Below are 23,328 nucleotides of genomic sequence, written 5' to 3'. Positions count from 1 at the left end.
ATGGGAAGTCTCTGAGTGATTTTCACAATTTTCCCGCAAATCTAAAACTATTCAGCAATGAAAGATTTATTTTAAAAGCTGCAGTTGAAGTGAGAGAGAGGAGCTGTGTGTTACTGCAACTATCGTCTTCATCGCCATCATCATCACCATCAGAGCCCAGGGGAGGACATGTGGGCTTGCAAAGGGAAGCGGGACTACTCAAGGGCCCCCACACGGCCCGTGGGCCCGACGGCAGCCAGCGCTTCGCGCCAGGCACTTCCACAATCCTGGGATGGTCTTACAGAAAACTGAGAGTTCTCTGCCAATCTGCACATGAAAATCAGAGCTGTGGTGGAAGAGGTTCCTGCAGGGGGTGGGAAGAGACTGAATTCGATGAAAGAAGAGCTAAGCTCTCCTCTACTCGAGGGAAGCCAGGAGATCCAGCTCTCAGAGGTTATTTAAGAAGACTTCAGACTGAAGGGTTTTCTTCTAAAAGTAAAGTATGACATGTTGTGTGATTCGGATGATATGACATCCTGGGATGAGCAGAACTCTAGGACCAGAAACCCAAACAGGTTGCCAGCAGCTAGGGTGGGGAAAGGGACTTTTAGGGGGTGATTACAAAGGAATATGGGGGAACTTTTGGGGGTGATGGAAATAGTCTCTATCTTGATTGTGGTGGTGGTTACTTCACTGTGTATGATTGTCAAAACTCACAGATCTGTACACTAAAAACAATGAATTTGACTATATGTAAATTATAATTGACTGTTAAAAAGACAATGCATGAATATTAAAGATAATTTGGAAAATGATGAGTAAAATAAAATCACATAAAATCATATCAATATTGCCTTCAGCACATGGCTCTATTTATTTCCTGATTAATTTCTATAAATAATTTTTTACATAGCCAAAATCCTATAATATATATTATTTTGTAATCCACTTTTGGAAAAAAATAATAAACCCACAATGCTGCATATCCCATTTTTGGAGAAATAATCTTCAGGACTATTCTTTGAGTGGCTGTAAACTATTCTGCCATCATTTATTTAATCATACCCTTCTCCCCGCCCCTGTGAGGCAGGGCCTTTGCTTCATTTTATGCTGCTATAAACAACTCCACAATGAACATCCTTGTGGAACACGTTTTTCTGCTTTGTATTTAGGATTATTTCCTTAGGCCAGATTCCCAGAAATGGAATTACTAGGGCAAAGGGTAAGAGCATGTTTTACATTGTTGCCAAACTGCTCTCATTAAAGAGATATTAAAGTGAATGGGGGAGCCCGGCTGAGGTGGAGGGGTCTGGCGAGCTTGGCCCCCAGGTCCCCCGGTTCTGCTGGAGCAGGTCCCTGTAGGGTGTCGCCCGGGACCGTGACAGCTCCACGCGGGCTGGTGGCGACAGGGAGGCCTGCAAGCCGGGCTCCTGGCCCCTGGGGATGCTGCCGTGCCGAGGGTCCGGGAAAGGGTCAGCAAACTGTTCCCTGTCCATCTGCACTCAGGGATAATGGGGAGCCATCCGGAGTCTTTTCTCTTCCAGGCCAGGAAGGGGTTATGCCCACCCTGCCAATTTCTGGATGGGGGGCGAGGAGTGCGGGATCGGGGGGAGCCCCCAGAGCCGGGCGCGCCAGCCTGGCACCTTTCCAGGTTCCCCACCTGGCCGGAGCGGGCAGGGACGCTGAGACCAAAGTCGCCCCTAAAACAGCTCCCCAAGGACCCAGGTGTCTGCTCAAGGCGCAGCCTCCACCTCCCCTTGCGTTTCTGGGGAACCAGCTCCCCCCACCCGAACCGGCCTGCTGGTTTCCATGGCGATATCTCTAGAAGCAACTATGAGTCATGATGCTCCAAGACAAGGCTCTAGGCTTCCTCCCAAGGCACACGTGGGAGAGGTGCCCGTGCCCCGAAAGGAGAAGGCAGGGTCAGGAAGCCCGTCCGCGAGCGCACTCCCAAGGCCGGGGGTGTGGGAGCCCGTGGCGAGCCACGGGGGTGCGTCTGCTGTCCCCACGCGTGGAGGCCACCGAGGCAGCACGCAGGGGAGGCACCGCACAGCCTGGTGCCAGGAGACGAAGGAGCCATGAGAGGACTGGCTCCCCCTGCCCCCCACCTCCAAACCCCCACTTCCAAGGAGAAATCCCATGTCTGATGGTGGGGAGCCCCCTCGCAACCTTCCCTGTGGCCTTACCCCACATCTCCTGAGACAACCCCAGCCACGGCCATAGTCGGGCTGACCTCACTGCGTGGTGGCGCCCTGCAGTGGCCTGGAAGGCGGGGGGGAGTGGGCTGCAGCCCCCAGCCCCACCCCGCTGCACATGTTTGCAGTGGCGGTGGAAAGAAGCACCCCAGGTGCTTCTGCACTCCACCCCTGCCGAGTGGAAACGGGACAGGTGCCTGCCAGGGGCTTCACATATGGCATCTTGTTGAACCCGACGGCACCGTGGGGGCAGGGGCTTATGCCCATTATCCCAAAGCCACCCAAGAAGAAATCGAGGCAGGTGCGGTGGCGACATGCAGAAGGCCCTGTTTTCGGGGGACAGATACAGGACCCCTTCTCACAGCAACAAGACTGCGACCTCTGTCCGTCCCCTCTGCCAGACCCTTCGGGCCATGGCTGGATTTGCTGGCCGGGTGCAGCACGCTGCAGACACGGACTTGGGCAGAGGCGCCGAGGCCCAGCTCAGCAGGGATCTCGGGCCTGACGGCTGCCACCCGGCCCCCATGGTATCTCCGGCTCGGCCTGAAGGGCAGGACCCCCCCCACCCCGATACTCATTTGGGAAAGGCCTGTCAAAACATTTTGATGTTTCCTCTAATCCCACAAAGGGAAAACCATACAGCAAAAGCAAAACACGCTGCTAGATGGGCCAGGGAGGGCCCCAGTGGCAGGACAGACCTCTGCGAACACCTCCTGTGCCCACCCTGGCATCTGTAAACCACACACGGGTCCTGGCTGAAACTCAGCTGCCCCAGGGCCATGCCCACTGCCAAGCCCCATCAAGGGAGCTGTGCGACCACCAGCCCACCACGCCTCCTGCAGGCCCAGGAGTGGAGCCTGATTCTTGTGTTCTGTAGTTTTCCAATCTTTCTCCTCGGCCCAGGGCTACTTCCTATCGCTGCCAACACACCTTTTCCCTCCCCGAATCGTGACCTACAAAAGGAAACCACGTGGCCCAGCTTGCTAAAGTTACAGGTAAAGTAAAGGGAAGAGGGCTTGGAGGAAGAAAATCTATTAGCCAAAAAAAAAATACATGCCCTTCATATGTTTTGTGGTATTTTGTTTTATCTCATTTTCTCGGTGGTGGGGATGAGGGTGCCGAGTCCTTCCAAAGGACTAGGAACCCCAAGTCGGTGCTGGCCAGGAGGGTGTCCTGAGGTGATGGATACATTTGCTGTCTGGGCTATTCAATACAGTAGCAACAAGAAGTAAAAACCTAAAATTGTGGAATTGCAACCCATACCAAATTCTGAAATCTGTTCTACAACTAATTGTGGTGCTATGCTTTGAAACGTGTTGCTTTTTTGTACATGTTATTTATCAAAAAAAAAGAAAAGTCGACTGTGATGATAAAAAAATATTTATTCCTTCTAGCCTCCCATATTCTGGAGCAGCGAGAAGGAAAAATCTGAGATGATGGTATATCAGCCCATGACAAAATCTGGGATCTGCCCTATTACATCTTGTTGAAGAGTGCTCTGAAAACTATTACTTTTTTCTTTCTTTGCTTTGTATATTTGTATATACAATGCACATACGTATTCGTATATATGAATGTACAATTCGTATATTGTTATACTATACAATAAAAAAGTTATAAAAAAAATACAGTAGCAACAGCCAAATGTGACTACTGAGCACTTGAAATGCAGATGGTGTGAATGAGGAATGAAAATTTAAATTTTGTTTAATTTCCCTTAATTTAAATTTCGATAGCCACATGTGATCAGCACAGTTTTGTATGATACCTGACATTTACCTGGTATGCCACCTAACGAATACATCTCACCTGACAGCTGGTCAGCGCTGTTGGTCTTAATTTCACGGACGAGAAAACTGAGAGCCCCAGCCGTCCCCAGACGTCCCCAGCTGTCCCCACAGGAGGCTCACCTAGGACTGGGATTCATGTCATCGTTCAACAAACGGAGCCCCTTTCATGTGTGACCCCTCAATGTGGGTCAGAAGGATAGAAACCTGTGTCCCTGTGTCCCTTGCGGCTGCTGCGACACCCCAGCAAGTCGGCCAGCCTCCCCAGCCCAGGCCCGACGGGGTTGGCAGTGGGCGCTGGTGCTGGGCAGCCCTCCCACTGCGTTCTGCCAGGGCCTCCCCAGGGAGGCCTGGCGCCTGGCCCAAATGCTCCCTGGAGGCTGGGATGCACCCCTGCGGCCCCCCGCACCCACCTCCCAGTCTGCACTGCCTTCCCCTCCACTAGCCCCCCACGGCTCCCTCCCACCTCTGCTAGCCCCTGCATCCTACAACCCTCCCTCCCGGGAGGGTGGGTGCCCCATCCCACGTGGCAAACCATTAATGGAGGTTCTGGGCAGCTGCACAACTTGATCAACACATAACTATCAAGAACGGGGCTGGGAAGAGACCTCTGGACATCACGACCTTGGGTTTGTCAACAACAGCCACATGAGGTAAAAAGCTCCACCTCAGTGACATGCCACCGTACCCCTCCAGCAGGATGGCTCAAATGGAAAAAACAGATAATGCCAAGTGTTGGCATGGATAAGAAGTCACTGGAATGCTCCTAAATGGCTGGCTGGAGATAAATCATTAAATTACTCTTAAAACAGTATGCCAGCATCTGCTAAAGCTGAATATATGAATACCCTACAGCCCAGCAACTCCACTCCCAGGCCTAAATGTCTGCACTTATTTCCCCAAAGACCCGAACACAAATGTTCCCTGAGCACAATTCATTACAGCCCCACGATGGAAACTACCAAAATGTCCCCCAGTGGCAAATACTCAGCAATAAGAATGATCTATGATGACACAAGAAATGGATGAATCACACAACCCTAATGTTGGGCAGAAGTGGGGCTAGACACAAAAGATCACACATTGTGGGATTCCATTTATATAAAGCTTAATCCATGCTGGGAGAAATCAGCACATAGGTTATTGGGGTGACTGACCATCTGGTGTGCCTGGGACCGAGGGGCTTCCCAGACAGTCACGGCCAAAGCTGGGAAAGCCCTGGGCAGACTGCAGTGAGGTGCTGACCCGGCTAGTTACCCTTGCGGGGGGTTGGGGGCAGGGATGGGGACAGACAGTACTGGAAAGAGACATGAGGGGGATTCTGGGTGGTGGGGACACAGGGTGCTTACTTTGTGAAAACTCAAGCAGTAGCCAGCACACACACTTTTCTGCCTGTATGTTGTGGGTCAAAAAAAGATTTCTTTTTTCTTAAATCAGAAGTTCTAAAGTAGAATCCAGGCTCCACAATTTTTGCCGGCTGTGTGGCCTGAGGCAAGTCGCTTGGCCTCTCTGAGCCTCCATCTCCTCTCCTGTAAAAGTGAGTTAACAGCCACACCCACTAGGATGGCTACAATCAAAAACACCACCAAGAAGAAGTGCTGGTGGGAACATAAAATGGTGTAGCCACCACAGAAAACAGTTTGATGGTTCCTCACAAAGTAAACACAAAACTACCACATGACCCAGTCATTTCAACTAGCTATCTACCCAAGAGAGCTAAAAATACACGTTCACACAAAAACCTGTGCGTGAAGCTTGCAGCAGCATTATTTATAACAGCCAAAAGGTAGAAGCAACCCAGGTGTGTCCAGGGATAGGTGAATGGAGAAACAAAATGTGGTCTCTCCATAAATGGGATTTTAATCAGCCATGGACGTGCCACCACATGGGTGGCCCTTGGTGCCATTATACCGAATGGAAGACTCTGAAGGGCACATGTTTTATGATTCCATTTATAGGAAATATCCAGAACAGGCAAATCCACAGAGACAGGAGGTAGACGTGGGCTACTGGGGGCTAGAAGGAGAAGAGAGTAGGAGGCTTAGGGTTTCTTCTCGGGCAGGGACTGGGTGAGACGAGACGAGGACTCACAGGTCTGGGTGGGCCCTCAGCCTGGTGCCAGGTGCACAGTGGGCTCAGCACCCGGAGGCGATTCTTTCCACACTTCAGCAAGAGGGAAGAAGGGGGCTCTTCTCAAACACTCTCCAAGTTCTCCCACCAAGCACAAAGACGGAACAGAGAGGGGAGGTCCAGCTCAAAGTCTGCCCGGCACCTGGGGTGACCAGCTGGGTGGCCGGCGATCAGCAGGCCCCATCAGACAGGGACAGTCTGGCTCAGACCCGCAGGCACCCCTAAGAGGTCTCCCCCAGGCTGACCCACCTCCTCAGCCTGAGTTGATCTCTCCCTGGGGCCTGGGAGGGGCTGCCTGGGGAGACAACCACCCTCCCTCCTGCTGCCCGCAGCTGGGGCCAGGACAGGGCCAAAGGACAGGGCTAGCCAAAGCTGCCTACAGGCCGGCCCGCGGACACGGTCAGGAGGCATGCTCTGGGCTCATTAATCACGAATCCGGCTATGGCAGCTCCCCTTTTATGGCTAAATGGTTCAAGAGGCTTAAAATAGAGCAGAAGGCAGATTTCCCACATCAGACCCTCCAATCACAGCTGTCTCCATGGGTACGGGAAGATGGGAGGGAGAGGCTGGGTCCCCAGGTGAGGGGCTTGGCCTCTGACCCCCAGGCCTGGGCCGAGGCTCCTGCGGGCTGTGACAGTTGACAAACACCCGGAGGACGCGGGCAGCCAGGACCGTTGCCTCCAGGTCGAGCTCTGGCCTTACCCCCTCTCCCACACCCCGCCCTGGGCCCGCCAAGACGCACGGGGTGCCCAGAGGACTGACCGATCTGGGAACGACAACATGATGTGGCAAGCAGGGAATGGGGGGTGCAGCTTCCCAGAGGCACCCCTGGAGCCAGAAGTGGGCAGGCCCCTGGCCTGGGAATGGGAAGCTGTTAGATGAGGGGCTGGGAGGGGGAGGGCAGGGCTTCGCCCACCCTTGACCACCCAGCCTTCTCAACCCCTCCCTCCCACCTGGTCCACCTCGCCTCTTTCATAGCACCCCTCCTTCCGTATCCTGTTAAGGTGTACTGCATGAACAGCAAAGCGTGTATAGTGCAAAAGGGCACACATCCTCGGCAGAGGGCGGGATCTGTTTACACATGTACACACCCCTGTGCAGCCACAACGCAGGTCAAGCCGTGGGGATGGGGGACGCCCTCCCGGGCCACTACCCACCCCACCTCCCTCCACCTCCCTGCACTGCTAGGTCTGCTTTCTCTTTATGGTGCAAAACGCCTGCAATGGGTGCGGCATGTTCTCTGGCCCGCTGAGGAGCCATCCTTTGGAAGGAAGGACCCCAGTTTTCCATGGACAGGTGGGCTGTTTCCAGCTGGGGCCATCAGGTTTATGGCAGCTGTGGACACCTCGTGCCCGTTTGGGGGTGGTGAGCAAGTGGGGCACTCTGTCCCGGGACCCCCCCTCCCTCAGCGCCTGGCCCGGGGGGCTCGGCTCCTCTTCTCTGAGCTCACGGAATCCCCCGGGGACGCCATGGGTCACCACACACCCTCACGTGGCGGGACGGTCTTGTCATGTTTTTCAGCAACCAGAGAAACTTGGTGGCTGGAGTCAGCCCCATGGCCCTTAACAAGCTGGGGGTGGGGGCAGAAGGAAAGGAGGGAGGAGAGAGGAGGGAGGAGGAAGGAAAGGGGAGAAGGAAAGGAAGGAGAGCAGGAGGGAGAAGTCAGGAAAAGAAAGGAGGGAGGAGTGGAGGGGGGAGGAAGGCGAGAAGGAAAACGAGGGAGAAAAGGCTACTTTCCATGGAAACGTGATTATGCATTGCACAATGTGGGAAGGTCTTTGCACCAGGTCAATCTCCACGAGAGGTTCTGGGGTGGGAGTGGGACTCTCCCCACTTTACGGATGCGTCACTGGGGCAGCAGGAGGCACGGTCACTTGTAGGCAGGCCATGGACGCAGGACTTAAGCCCGACATGTTGCCATATACCTGATATACCTGATGCCATATATAGCTGCCATATACCTGATGGCCCCAGCTGTCAGTCACCGTGCCATGTCCACACTGCCCCAAAGCCCCGGGATGCCGACGCACAGGCGGCCACAGTCAGTCACAGGCTGCAGAAAAGGGGGGAAGATGGGAAGGAAGCAGGGCAGGGAAGGAAGGGGCCTCGGGCATGAGATGCACAAGGCTATGCTTTGTTTCCTGGTCCTGAAACCCGCTGTGACCACCCCTGCCAGCCCCGGGCACCAGACGGACCTGCCCAGAACCCACTCGGCAACTTGCAAAGCCACCCGAGTCTGAGCACAATGGACAAGTGTGCGGAGACAAAACAACTCCAATTACAAGCTGAAAGGGCGCTGCTGACCTGCTGTCTGCTGCGAGAAGGAAACGGAGGCAGACTCGTCTGAACCGCACGTTCAGCCCTGGCACAGGTCTGGCCCGGGACCCAACAGGTCCTGTCACGTCGGGCTGACTCACCCTTTCCAGAAGGTACCAGCCCGCACTGACCCAGGCGGGGGATGGCTCTGTGCGGCCAGCGTTCCCACGGCTGGTCTCCAACATGCCGAGGCTGGCGGCCTGGCCTACGTGGGAGGCTGTGTGGCCAGGGGGGCCCTGGGGGGGTCATGCTGAGGTCACTGTGTCGGCGATTTCTGCCCTGCACGTTTTCTAGGCTAACGCCAGCTCTTCTTCAAGGCGCACAACTGGGGGATGTGATCCTGTCACAGGCACAAGAACCTGGGCAGGTGAACAGGTCTTTTCTGGGAGAGGAAAAGAAATACAGGCTCTCCCCGCAGGTGTGGGGCTAAAGTGGGCCTGCCTTCCACGGGGGAAGTTTAGGTACGAAATTTTGGGTAAACTCATCAGTCGCAAAGGCTCAGCAAAGGCAGAAGGTGTCTCTTTAAATTCTCATCAAAACGTCCTTGTTTGGAAGCATGTATGTTACGTCACCAGCCGGTGGTCTCACCTGCAAGGTGGGGGTATTACCAGGGGATATATCAAGCAGTAGTTCCTGAGGGTTCTCCAGCATTACCTCTGTGTGATGGGTAAATTCCACTTCACTTTACTAGGAAGCTAGAGGGCCATACCACCTATAATTGCCCCCTGCCCCGCCTCCACCGACATCCCATCCCCTCTCCTATCTGCTTTATATTTTACTCATCATGGAACACCCTATGCATTTTACTTCCTTATCTTGTTCTCCACCTGGCTTTCCCACACGAGGAAGATTCCATGAGGGTCGGGATGTTGTTTGCACACAGCACATAGTAGGTGCTCAGTGCTACAAACGCTGACGTCTCTTGAGCTCCTCCTGAGTGTCAGACGCTGTGCTAAGTGGTTCTCACGCACCCTCTCATTACTGGAAAGAACGAACCAGAGATTTTATTTCATTCAGCCTGCTCTTCACACTTTTCAAAATTGGGAAAATAGCTCATGATAAATAGGGTCTTTGAAGATGTGATTGGTTAAGATGAGACCAAACTGTATCAGGGTGGGCCCTTCATCCAATATGACCGGTGTCCTCATAAGAAGGGGAGTCCTGGACACAGACAGAGCGGAGAATGCCAAACGACGACTGAGGTAGAGAGCGCCAAGGTTCACGGCCAAGCCCCTGCCAAAACCAGGAAAGAGGCGGGAACAGAGGCTTCCCTACAGACTCTAGAGGGGGTGTGGCCCCATCGACCCCTTCTCTCCACACTTCCGACCTCCATAACTGTGAGTCAACAAAATTCTGCTGGTTTAAGCCATCTGGCTTGTGGCACTCTGTATGGCTGCCTCAGGAATCTAAAACAAGCACCTACCAGATACCTACTCATTCACTTGTCAGCATTTTCTCCAAGAATAAAGGTAGCCTGGAATCCCTTTGCTTAAGGACCTCTTGGGGAATCAGACACATCTGTAGCTTGTTAGAATTCTGTGGGTGTAATATGTGCAGATAGGGAGGTAGAGGAGCCCTGGAGAAGATGGGACTAATTTCCCCCACTTCCTGGAAGGATCATTCAAGAAGCCTTCAGAGAGTATAGAACATTTGAATTGGGTTTTGAAGGGTGAATAGGAGTTTATCAGGCAGAGACGGAGACGAATCAGAAAAGCTGGCTAGATCCAGATTATGAAGGGTCTTGAAAGCTAAGCTGAGGTGCCTGTGTTCCCATGGGGTCTCAAAGGGGTTCAATTCCCCTAGGGGATAAGGCATCAGCAAGCTAGTGCATTTGAGAGCTTACTGGCTTGTAAATAGAGAACCAAGGGATAGCTCCCAAGGACTGCTGTGGCTATGTGCCTCTCAACAAAGTGAGCCCTGAATAACCATTGCTTTCTTTTATCAATGTTGCTACTATAATAGTGACAACCTGCCATCATCCTCTAATGAAGGAACAGAATGCTTTGCTTTTCTATTAGGTCTTTCCTAGGACACAGAGGACATGATGTGCTTTTTGCCACTTCCACAAAAAGTATTTCTACACCTCGCTCTATCAAAATAGTAATAGACAAGTTGGTTTATCCATTTCAGCATCCCATTTACCCAATGATTTTCAAATCCTATCTCTGAACAAATCTGGATGGGTTAGGTCCTGAAGACAGAAGGGTGGGCACAGACAACACCATTCACTGCAAGGGGCTATTTAGACCTACACATACCCCAAATTCTTTTTTTTTGGAAAAAGACAGATGCATGAATAAATAAAACATAACAAATCACAAAAGCCAGAGAGGGGAGCAATGAAATCTGAGTGTCAGAATACCTGTTTGTTTGATCACTCATTCATTCAACAAACATTCCTTGGCACCTTTGCTGGAAAGGACAATGGAGCACAAACAGAGTGGAGCACATGATTACAATGTGCTGACATAAAGGCTACAAGAGGGGTGCTGAAACCCCAGGGGAGATAGCGTAGAAACTGCTCAAAGTGGAATACTGAGACATGAGTAGGAGTTTGCTGGGCCAAGGAGAAGGAACGGTGTTCTAGGCAGAAGGAAAAACACGTTCAGGGCGTGATGGGAAGTGGGGAGTGTCTGCAGCTTGGAGTTTACGAGGCGGGAGGCTGAGGGATGAGACTAGAGAGCCAGGCTGTTTTGCGAAGTGCTGGAAAAGCTGCATTACGGGGGTGCAATTTTGTCCTGTGGCTTTGGACAGACGGAGAGGCTGGCTGGAGAGCTGGAGAGCTGGATGCAGTAGGACAGGTGGGATTCTCCTCCAGCTCATTCCTGACAGGGATGCAGAACGTCCGGGGTCCAGGGAAGAGGGCTCATCGGGAGGTGTTACACCACGGGGCATCTACAAGTTCTACAGTTTGTGGTGACCTTCTCTGCCAAACGTCTTGAGGTATCAGAAGCCTCTGCTCTTCCGTACCAGGGATCAGAGAAGTGTCTCATGTGCAGGAGGGCAGCCTCCATCCTCGGGGAGAAGCATCAGTTACCGGACAGAGAGGGAGGCAAAGAACTGGGGTCTTAGAGGACACATTCAAAGGCCATTTCCAGAACAGAAACTCATCCGGGCCTCTAATCACGAGTAGGCACTTTAGATGGTGGATGACGCCTGGCTGGCCTGTACAGGGTGAACTGGGACTTATTTCCAAGGGCACGCTCTCCTTTGGTGGAGGACCCGACACGAGTCTTCGGAGGCTGCTGCAATCAATCCCTGTTGATGGCTCTTAACATTGGATCGGGCTCCACAGAGACCTCTCCAGCCCCTGTAGGTGACAGCAGGGTTGTTCGGCCAGAAGGAGGGAAGGTTTTCTTTTGTTCACAGATAGAGATATAAAATACAAACGCTGGCTTGTCACACAGCTCAAAATAAGTAATCTAAAAACGGGATTAAGAACCTGTTTCCTTAAATCCACAACTCCCCTAATAAAAAAAAAGAATCTGCTTCCTGAGCTTCGGACTCACAGTTTAGCCATTTGTCAAATATTTGTGAGCATTTCCTACGTGCCACGAGAGCACTTCCAATGCATGCGAAGTGTTGGGGACATGTCATTAAACCAAACAGACGAGATCTCCTCATGGTCCTGGGGTCTTCACTGGCGTGGAGGCCTTACCTTCTACCAGGTGCCTGCTGGGCGCTGCCATCTTGATGTCCTCCAGACTCAAGGTCAGCACGCAATGGGCTCTCTCTGCTGTCTTCCTGGGCCTGGACTGGGGCAACCACGTCGACCAGCTGTCCACACTCAAAACCTAATGCATAGTCTGAGTCACTGTCTCTAATGCTTGACTCTGGCCATTGGGTCCAGAGAAAGGAAAGGGCACCCCCAATCATCAGTCTCAACTGCAGGTGACAGTGAAAAGCAGGGGCGACGAAGCAATAGGCCTCCTCCTGGGATGTGGCCACTCCACTGTGCATCTTTGACCCGATCGTAGGAAACTCTTCTGACCATGTTCATTGAGTGTTGGGTCCCTCTTTCCGCAGTGACAAGCTTTCCCAATGATTTATTTTTAAAGAATTCCTATTAAGCCAAGGATGGGTGCTCAAAACCTTATAAGAATAGATCGGTGGCCGACTGCATTCAGGGTCAAAGAACAGAGCCTCCCTCACTGCCGTCTGGGAGTACAGCTGTCCAAGAGGTCCCAAGCCCCAACCTCGGGGAAGTACTGGTGACAGGGGAGGATTTGCACAGACTCGAGGCCCAGCACTTTCCCAGCCTGCCCACCATCCACAGGGGGACAAAGGGGCTACACAACCTAGAGGCTGGCAGAAACCCGTCTGCAGCTCTGGGAACAAGTCCGTCTTTCACGGCCCAGCCAGGCGGCCAAGGTCAGAGGCAACACAAGCCAGAGCTTACCCTCCAAGTGCCAAGGGCCTTTAGAAAAACTGAAATAGAAACACCCCCTCTTTCCTAGCTTTAAACAGATGTGACAGAATATCCTTTGCCCTTTTCCTGATGACATAATCACCATTCGTAGCATCCCCTGCTGCACCCTGCCACCATCAGGAGCTACTGAATGGTGGAAAGCTACTGGTCCCTGTACAAAATGCCCCCAGCGGCTGCGCATCCTGCACTTCTCTTTTCTTTTTCTTTCCACTGTTGTTTTCTTTTTGTTCCCAGTGTCCAGGCTGTCACCGCTCCCTTTTCTCTGAGGGACAGCACAGCAGCCCATGCAAGATACCCACCTCCTAATTTCTTGGAAATTGGTGTTGGAAACCCAAGCAATACACTTGTCAGAACTGTATCCAGTGGGGGCATCAGGTGCCTTCCTGTAAATGGAGCCCGTGGGTACCAGACAGCCAGCGACCAGTCTGCTGGGCACCGCTTCCTGGGAATCTGGGCTGTGCTTGCGAGCAGGGTGTTCGCTGGAGGCACGGGGTATTCTTCTGTCTACTGGCAGCAAGGTCCACTGCACACTCAAAGATTAGCATCCTTACAACTGAAAAACGATCCCGTTGAGCACCAGGGAGCGATTAAAAGCCACCTCCTGCCTTTTAGGGTAGGGTTCTGATTCTGAGAGGCACCCGCCCCATTCCCCATTCCCCATGCCAGCCCTGCTCCAGCCAAGTCCAATAAGCGACTTGAAATGCATCCCTAAGGCCCCGTGAGCCTCAGAGCGATCAGGCTGCACTGGCAACTTGGCAAATGAACATTGTGGGAGGAATTCCTGGGAGCACTGGGCTGAGTGCAAGGATGTTCCTCTATGTGGGAAGCAGCTGCTCGGGGAGGGGTCTCCAGGCCCTGCAAGAAAGAGGTAAATGGCAGGTGCTAAAGAGCTGTGGGCCCTTTTATGAAAACATTTGGGCTCCAGAGTCAGATTCCCTGGGTTCAAATCCCAGCTCTGCCACCTTGGAGCTGCCTGACCTGAGACAAGGGACGGCATCACTCTGTGACTCAGTGTCCCCATCTGTATCTACCTCAGGGCTTTACTGTGAAGACTAAAGAAGACCGCTTCCTAAAACGTTAAGCTCAGCAATTCCACTCCCAGGTATCCACCCCGAAGAACTGCAAACAGAGGCTCACACAGATAAAAGCACACACCCGTTCACAGCACAACAGTCACGATAGCCAAAAGGTGGAGGCAACCCAAATGCCACTGACAAGCGGGTAGATAACCTAAGTGCGATCCACCCATACCGTGGAGCATTATTTGCCAAGAAAAGGAATGACATGCTTATTGACAGATGCTACACAATGTGGACGAACCTCAAATACATGGTGCTGAGTGAAAAGAATTAGGCACAAAATGTCACATACTGTATGATTCCATTTATATGAAATACCCAGAATAGGTAAAGCCATCGGGACAGAAAGGAGACAGGTGGCTGCAGGAACTGAGGGAGGGGAGTAAGGGGGAGGGGAGAAAAGGGGGGGGGGAGAATGGGGGAGAGACTTCCTAGCAGACATGGGCTCTCTTCTGGGGGTGATGAAAATGCTTTGGGGCTAGAGAGAGGTGGCGGACACACACATAGTGAACGTACTCAGTGCCGCTGAGCCATTCACCTCAAAAATGGTCCATTTTGAAATCAGAAGGAAAGAGACAATAAAGACTGAGATGGTATAATCTAGGAATGCCTAGAGTGTATAATGATAGTGACTACATGTGCAAATTTAAAAACGTTTCTGCATGAGGAAGAACAAAGGAATGTCAATAATGTAGGGTGTTGAAAATAGATGGTAATTAATGTTTTAAAACTTTAATTCACGTGTGAGACAAGCAAAAAATGTTTATTTGGTACAGAATTTATATTTTGATTAGTGCATTTCCTAATACAACTTATGTGAACAGCTTAATCAATAACCATAGTACTTGGAACCTTGCGTAGGGCATGAGATTTTGTAGGTTTGTTCAGAGTGATGCCCTGATAAATCCCAGAGCGATCTGAACAGTGAATAGGGAAGTATTTGCAGAGTCCCCTAGGGGGAATGGGGAGAAAGGGGGAAAATTCAACTTCCCCAAGTGGAGAATTCTTGATATTCTCACAGGTAGTGGGGACAGCCAAAGCAATAGGCCAAGCCTCCAATCTTGGGGTTTGTTCATATGAAACTTAACCCCAGAAAGGATAGGCTAAGCCTACTTAAAATTAGGCCTAAGAGTCACCCCCAAGAGAACTTCTTTTGTTGCTCAGATGTGGCCTCTCTCACTCGGCCGACACAACAAGCAAACTCACTGCCCTCCCCCTCTCTACATGGGACATGACTCCCAGGGGAGTGGACCTTCCTGGCAACATGGGACAGAAATCCTAGAATGAGCTGGGACTCAGCATCAAGGGATTGAGAGAATCTTCTCGACCAAAAGGGGTAAGAGCGAAATGAGACAAAATAAAGTGTCAATGGCTGAGAGATTCCAAACAGTGTCAAGAGGTTATCCTGGAAGTTACTCTTACACATTAAATAGGTATCATCTGTTTAGTTAAGGTGTAACGGAGAGGCTAGAGGGAACTGCCTGAAAATGTGGAGCTGTGCTCGGGTGGCCATGTTTCTTGAAGGTGATTGCATGATGATATGGCTGTTGCAGTGTGACTGTGTGGTTGTGAGAGCCTTGTGTCTGATGCTCCTTTTGTCTACCTTATCGATGGACAAGTAAAACATATGGATTAAAAATAAATAAATAACAGGGGGAACAAATGTTAAAAAAAAATGGTCCATTTTACATGAGTTTAAAAAAGAAAACAGCAAAATGATGGAATGGTAGCCCGTGACAAACTCTGGGATCTGTTCTGTAGCTACTTGATGAAGAGTGCTTTGAAAACTATTGCTTTTTTCTTTTTGCTTTGCTTTGTAAACATGTTATATTACACATAAGAAAAGTTAGAAAGAAAATGGATGGATGGATGAACAGAATGATAAGGCAGATGCAGCAAAATGTTTCATCTATGCTGGGTCTGGGCATCTGGGGGTGTGAGAGGCTGGGGTTCACTGTATGGGGTTTGCATGATTTTTTGCAATTGTCCTGTAAGCTTGAAATTGTGGTCAAAATAAAAAGTTAACCTTCCCCCCTCAAAAAAGAAAAAAGAGCAGAGCTGAGCCTGGCACCCAGCGGGGACCCCCTTCTCAGCATCACAGGCTCCCTGCCCACCCAACGGGGCTGTTGAGGGCACCAAGTGAGACGATGGTGCAAAGGGCAGGAAACAGTGCCTGCGGAAAGCGTCAACGCTCAATCCGAGACGATAAAGGGGAAGGGCAGGCGGTGGTGGGTGTGGGGAGTTTGGAGGTGGTCAAAGGTCAGGGATCAGGTGTGAGAGCCAATAAAGCAGGGGTGTCCAAAGGCAGAGGGGAGCACCTTCCTTCCCTCTCGCCACCCGCCCCTGCTCACAGTGATCCTAAGGGGCAAGGAACTCTCAGGGCCCAAAGATACAGGTTAGGTTCTACCACAAACATGCTTTGCTCAAAAGACAACCTGAGGGCGGTACAACGGTGACTCAGTGGCAGAGTTCTCACCTGCCGTGCAGGAGATGCGGGTTTGATTCCCAGGGTCTGCCCATGCCAAAAAAAAAAAAAAAGACAACCTGAGCCCTCTCTGCCCCAGCTTAGTACTTTGCAAACCTGTCGAATCATTTAATTTTATCTCTTCAAATGAAATGTTACCGGGATCCCCCTGTGTGAGACACTCAGGAGGAGTGGTCCTGGGGAGACTTGGGCTGCTACCCCACCAGCCCTCCCCGCTCCCTCCTGTTCAGGAACAATCTTGGAAGGCCCCGTTTCCTTCCACTTTCCTAGTGAGACGCCCAAGAACTAGTCCAGCCAGTTTCTGCTGGGTTCCTCCAGGTGAACTTTGTCCACAGAGAGACAGAACTGCTGTCCAGTGAGAAGTCACCTTCTGAAGTGTGGAGGGCTGGGGATGGCTCAAGAGGACTGAAGTAGGGCTCAAGGGTGCAAGTCAGAGGGACAGACCTTGGCACAGCAGAAAGACCTCCGAAACCCCTCCAGGCTGCCCGAGGGCAGAGGCAAGGAGCCTCAGCATGTTCAGACAAAGCCTGGGTCTTGGGCTGGCCTCCCCCCACCCCATCCTCATCGTCCTCCTAGTTGCTAAAAGACCCTTCACCATCCCCGCAAGATCTCTAAGAGGCAGACGGCGCCATCCCTGTTTCACTGCAGGGGAAGCTGAGGCACAGAGGTCAGGATGCTTGCCCTAAGGTCAACTGGACCTGAATCCAAGATTTTACGGAGGAGGAAAACAGAGGCTCAGAAGAGGGGAGCTGCTTTCTGGAGTAAACACAGCCGAGCCAGTCTGGGACGGCCCTTCTGGACGAGGAGACTCCAGTGCTTCTCCTACTGACGGGCTGAGAGGCCAGCCAGCGCCGAGGGCCAGGGCGAGGGGTCTGCCGTCGATGCCCGCAGCCCGTGTGGGTTCCCCACAAGGGAAAGCCCCAGGTGTCCCCATCCAACAGGCTGGGAGCAACATCGTGCACGCCAGCCGGCCTGCTCCATGCAGAGTCTGTGCTTTCTGGACTGAAGGCAGCACTGGGAAGGGTGGGGAAAATTCACAAAGACAGGTCTTCTCAATGATGGCTCCAAGAAACTCCAACCCAAAGGGGGATTTTTCTGATGAAAAGAAAGAAGAGGGGTCCGTGGATAAATACACGCGATCCGTCTCTCTGTTGTTCCCCTCAGGGTAGCAGGTTATAGACCCTGAGACGTACTGCAGCCGAGAATGCTGTCTACGCCACTTCCACACCCACACCACGGAACCCGTGTGCTTTGTTTACTCTGCTGCTGTGTTTGCTGGTCAGTGGCACATCGATTAACATCCTAGAACAAAACCCTTTTCAGGAAATGCCCAGCTAAGATTTCATTGGGGAGGGGGTGGGTGACAGTGGTAACTTCCACTTTGGGACAGAGGAGAAATCGTTGTCCCCCACAGGGAAAAGCTCGTTCCCCTTCATAAGGGACTGTGGTGGCGTCGCCTCAGCTCCTGGATAAAGCGCCAGCTGAGGCCCCGACAACTGGGTGCTGGGCTCATGCTCAGTCTCACCTCCTGCCACCCTCCCTCCTCCACAGGCGAGGACCTGAGCGGGGACAAACCCTCTTGTGTTGGTGCTGAGTGCTCAGGGTCCCATTCGGTGCTCTGTGCCTCTAACGACAGACACCCCCTCAGAACCCCAGAGGAAGCCCAGATACGCATCACCTAAGCTCCCCAGGAAGGGGAGATTTTCAGGGATTAGAAAAATCATGCTCATTTCCCTGAACTGGTTCAAGACAGAAGGGGCATGTGGTGAGGGAGGTGGCAAGGCCATGGAGATAGGAGTGAATTCAGTACCACGGTGTACCCATCTCACAGATGAGAAAACTGAGGCTTCCGGCCCAACTCAGCATTCTCTCGGGGTTCCCTGCTCTGAGTCACCCTGTCAGGTCCCAAGCTCCTGCAGCTGAGAAGGGTGAAGGGGGGACTTGACTCCTGGGCTCTTAGCTGCTCACGATACTCGGCCTCTCATCTTCACTCTTCACTGCTGTCACGTCACAGTAACTCAAGCATCCTCAGGGGATCAAGGATGTCAAGGCAAGGAGTGGCTCCCAGTTGGAGCCTCCTGGGCCCGGGACCTGTTTACCCAGCACTAATGGATGAAATCGGTCTGGCGGGACCTTCCTTCCTGGGGGACCCAGCTCTTCCCCTGGAGACCCAGTGGCTTGACTCAGGGAATGTTTTCTGTTCCCTGCAGCCATGCATCACCCTCGCTCCCAGGCTTCCTATAAAAGCTGGGCCAGCAAAAGCCTTGGAAGAGACTTCAGTCTCTGCTGGGGGATGCAGGGAGGAGAGGAAGGGGACAGTTGCCAAGGTCAGTTCAGCCCAAGTCAGCTTCTCAGCAACATTCCAAGAACACCAGATCCTCAGAGGAGCTGCAAGGTCCCCGTCGCACCTTTGCGTGACTTTGGCTCAACTGCCAAACTTCTCTGGGCCTCAGTTTCCTCTTCTGTTACATGGAGACGCTAACGGGCACTTGGTACAATAAGGGGCCCCTTCACCAGGTGCAGGTGAAATGAGATAATCCAGGTAAAGTGTTCAGCACGTGCTGGGGAAGCACACAGTAGGTGCTCAGGCCATCTCAGGTATGGTGTTATAGAGCAATGTACTTCCTTTAGAATGTTCTGAAAGCAGCAGGACATGCCTCTTTGAACCCACTACCTCCTCTGTGGATTGGGGACAGAGGGGATCCCCTCTCAGGGGGCCACAAGGATGGACTGAGAGGGCTCTTGGTGAGCAGCAAAGCCCTGTACGGATGTCCCTTCAGTGACTGCCTGCCAAGCACTGACTTTGCACTGGATCCTGGGGTTATGGCAGGGACAAGGCCATCCTCACCCACATGCACTTACATCTGGGCCACCTTTGCACTTGGTGTCAGGGCTAAGCAAGCTGAGAAGCGACCTTTTATTTCTATGACAGCTCCCCTCTGTTGGCCCAGAGCCCCCCAAGAGCAGGGATGGGACCTGTATCCCCAGCACCTGCTCCCAGGTGGGTGGCATAATAAGCAATGGTAAGGAAACTCAAATGGAAGCCTCCCCTTACAGAACCACCTGCCGGCTCCCCCTCCCTCTTTTTGTTAATGATTGACAGCTCTGCAACTTGTCCAATACCAAACACCACCACCTTTTCCAAGTGGGCTACACGGACACCAGGGACACGGGCCAGGCACTGCCCAGGCTGAGTTCACAGGTGCTGCCCTGTCCCACCAGTGGCCAGGACCCCCCATGTTCTCCCACTTGCCAGGGAAGGGCCCCTCGGCCAGGCAGCGGGTCATGCCAGGCCCCGGGGTGGCCCAGAGGTGGCCGGGAGGAAGGACAGCGGGTGGGGAGGGTGGCCGAGGGAGGCTGGCCGTCTGCTGGGTTCCCGGGAGATCTGAGGAGGAAGGCAACGTGACGGCCAGCTGCGGCAGGACACTAGGGGAGGGACAGAAGCCCCGTGGGCCCCCTGTTCTCTCGGGGTCTCCTGGAGAGCCAGCCGTCCACCCCAGCACAGCCCAACAGAACATTCTACACTCACGGAAAAGTCCCCGTTCAAGACGGTGGCCACCAGCCAGGCGGCTGCTGAGCACTTAAAGTGGGGCCTATGCCACTGAGGGATTATGACTTTTTAAGTTCACTTAATTTTACTGAATTTTAACTCTAATCTGAACAGCCACCCGTGGCCATGGCTACTGTATTGGACAGCTCAGGGCCAGAGGCTGGCGGTTAAGCTTATGATCTGGGGATTAAACTGCACCCCCAGGATAGCGGCAGAGAGCGCAGGGCAGACGAAGGCAAGCACCCCAGAGTTCTGCCCTCGCCTGCATGAGCCCCACTCTGCCCCAAGGCCCGCAGGCTCACACTTGTGACCCTGAAAGTCTGGGTCAAGCACTGCACCCTGCGCCTCCAGTGCATTAACCCACATCACAACACAGGAGACAGCAGGGGGGAGCGCGATCGCGGTGCCCATTATACAGATGAGGAGACCGAGGCTGGGAAAGCGGGGCTCACGGGATCTGAACTCACATCTGAGTGGTTCCGGAGCTTTGACCACCAACCTACAGTCAGAGCCCATCCTCTCCCCTCCCACTACCACCTCAACATACTCCCACCCTCAGGCCCCAGGCAGCAGGGGGCCGCTGGGCAAGTCCCCGGTTGGTGCCTGTAGAGAGTAGGGACGCTGAGCATGTCTAAGGAGCGAGAGCTGGTGGGTAGTGAGGCCTCTGGGGTACCCACGGGACCCTGGGGGCCCTTGGGCATGGAGAGGCCATCCGCTCTATTCAGCCGCAGGAAATGGAAGAGCCCTATAGAGTCAGGCAAAGTGCACACCCGGCTCCCTACCTCCCCTCGTCAGCAAAGCGCCCCCACCCGGGAGGAGAAAGCATCAGTTTCTCTCTGGGTGTGGGGGTGTAGATTTTATTTTTCTTTGACTACCAACACTCCATGGCACAGGGGAAGCTTCCTTCCAGGCTTGCAGCCCCCAAACCATGAAGTCACTTTCAAGAAAATTGACAAATACATTGCACACACTTAAAAAAAACACAACCCCCAAAACCTCTTTTCAACGATGATGTCTGAGCCTAGGTTTGGCCAATCACCCCCCGGTCCAGCAGTCAAGTTCACCACTGCTCCTGGATGAGGGACAGTGGGTGGCCTTTCTTTTGGTAAAGAAAATTCTCCCCTAGTGGCTTTGTTTGAAATTCCGACTGTTCTTATAGGATGACAAGCTTTTTTCCTTTTTTTTTTACTTGACTATGACGGCTTTGCTAGTAGGGCCCAAAGGTCACTTTATTACATTTCTTGTTTCTCAGTCTGAAACTCACCGATACTCGAGGAAATCTGGGTGGGGGAGGGTGGTGCCAGCACCCGTGTGCCTGGGACAGAGCCATTTCCTGGGAAGTGGGACCACCAGTGGTGAAGAGGGGGGCGTCCCAGGGAGCCGGGGCCGGTTGGTCCCCCATCTCGATTGCATGGAGGACTGCAACAGCGCTTGTCACCTTTCATAGAAGCACCGGGCCGATTTCACAGCCATTGCGGGGCACGCTGTGTTCTTGGCCTTGGCCAGTGCTGAGCATGGGACTGGGGGCCAGGGACATCAAGGAAGGAGCATGGGACTGCAAACAAGACTGGACTGGGTCCCCACAGGCAAGCTGGGCACCACTGAGCAAGGAGCGTCTGCAGCCTCGGTCTCCTTGGCTGTAAAAGGCCAGCAAGGCCCACCCATAGGCTGTCCCGGGAATTAGAGAGACTGTGCCTGCCCGCAGGAGGCACTCAGGAGCTGGGGCGCCCCTTCCTCTGTCCACCATTAAAGACCAGGAAGAGGAACAATTAATGCTGCTGCTAAATTGCAAGAGAGGATGCGAAATGGTCTGTTTAACAGCTTACACCCACTCAGGGCACCCTGTGAACTCTGGAATGGCGGACGGGGACTTTCCAAGATCAAGCCCCAGAGCCCTGCCTTGGAGTGGGTGGGGTCATTTAGGGTCCTCCTGCCCTGAGGAAGAGCGTGCAGGGGCTGTCACCATCCCGCACCCACCGCCAAGGGGGAGGCTGATTCTGCAGGCAGAACTATGGGACCCGAGGCTCAGGCAGGCCCGCGGACAGCCAGGAGGTGGGCTCTCCTTCGCGGGAGCTCAAGGCCTGCAAAGCCTTGGGAGGAGCACTCAAGGGCCCCAGGCATGAGAAAAACGGAAAGCGGCCCAAGGACCGGTCAGAAGAATCCATCAAAGTCAGCGGGGTGGGACCCGTGGCCGGGAGCAAGGACTTCCTGGGGAGTGAGGCCACCGAGCATCCCGTGATGCAAGTCTTCCCAGACACCCTTCCTGCAGCGAGGCAGAGGGCTGGGGTGGGGTAGGCCGGGCCTGCGAAGAGGACGTTTAAGCACGGGGCCACCCCAGCTGGTGACAAGAAGTGACAGTGATTCTTCCTGGGTCCCGCTGGGCGTCCCAGGGCGTGGGGCAGCGAGGGGGTGAGGGGAGGGGCCTTGTGCTCCTCTGCACCCAGGCGCCGTGAAGCCACGCCCCTCTGGGTGACCTTTTGGGTATGGCCAAGACCATCCCTACCGCTTTACCAAGCCAAATTACCCCAATGCTGTGTTACCAGGCAGGGTGGGAGGGCGGGAGAAGCTCACTGAAGTGGGGCGAATCAGGCTGCAGATGCGAGTTCCAGCCCATCCTCATCGCTGTGGCAGTGGGAGGGTGATGTGCGTGTCCCATCGAATGGGAACTGGGAGAGCACCGTGCAGGCTGGTGGCAGGACTAGAAGTCACGCACGTAACACGGCCGGCATGCAGTAGGGCTCAGGCAATGGCAGTCTGAGCACCGTAAAGAGCCAAACTGGAGGCCCTGGAGGGAGACTGAGGAGGAGGCTGGAAGGCAGGACAGACAGAAGGGGACAGGGGACCTCGTGACTACAGGCAGCTGGCTTCTTGCAGCACCAGAGAATCTGTCCCAATGGGCGGTGTTTTCAAGAGGGAAGCCTTGCCCCTCCCTCCCTGCTCTCATCTCTCCTCCCAGGAGCCTCGAGGAAGAAGGAGACTGATGAGGAGGGTCTCAGTCCCAGATGGGGTGGGGTCCCTGTCCCAGGGCTGCAACAAGGTGCATTTACCCACCTAAGGTGCAGCAAGCCGCCTGAACGGGGCCTTTCAGCATTTGCCTCTTCAAAACCAACTCGTATTTTACAGACGGGGAAACTGAGATTCTGAACAAGGCCGTGGTTTGCCTGCAGTCATCCAGTGGGGAGGGCAGGGCTGGGGGTCCAAGCCTGGAGCCTGCACCCAGGATGACCGCGCCGGAAGCCCAGGCTGACGTCATCTGAACCGACCACACAGGAAACGAGGAGGGGTTACTGACGTGGGCACATGTCGCAATGTGTGCTGCTCAGGGCTCAGGCACAGCAGACACCCAGCATCAGGCATGAACCCTATGACTCCCTTGTT

At 53.4% G+C, this 23,328-nt stretch overlaps 1 protein-coding gene across 2 annotated transcripts in view; it reads right to left on the bottom strand.

Moving 5' to 3' along the window:
- Window positions 1–23,328, bottom strand: part of CMIP (c-Maf inducing protein) — a 229,176-nt gene that overhangs the window by 92,955 nt on the left and 112,893 nt on the right. Inside the window, exon 1 of one of the 2 annotated variants that reach the window (XM_077133125.1) lies at window positions 8,396–9,116. The exons of the other annotated variant lie outside the window; for it this stretch is intronic. Within the exon in view, the coding sequence (XP_076989240.1) occupies window positions 8,396–8,656 (261 nt within the window). The 5' untranslated portion in view covers window positions 8,657–9,116. Of the gene's footprint in view, window positions 1–8,395; window positions 9,117–23,328 lie in introns of those variants that run through there. 2 annotated transcript variants of the gene reach the window in all.

Source organism: Tamandua tetradactyla, chromosome 16 (genome assembly GCF_023851605.1).
Source record: "Tamandua tetradactyla isolate mTamTet1 chromosome 16, mTamTet1.pri, whole genome shotgun sequence".
Taxonomy (NCBI): domain Eukaryota; kingdom Metazoa; phylum Chordata; class Mammalia; order Pilosa; family Myrmecophagidae; genus Tamandua; species Tamandua tetradactyla.
Note: the sequence above shows the minus strand (reverse complement) of the source record. Positions and strands in the feature narration are given on the sequence as shown.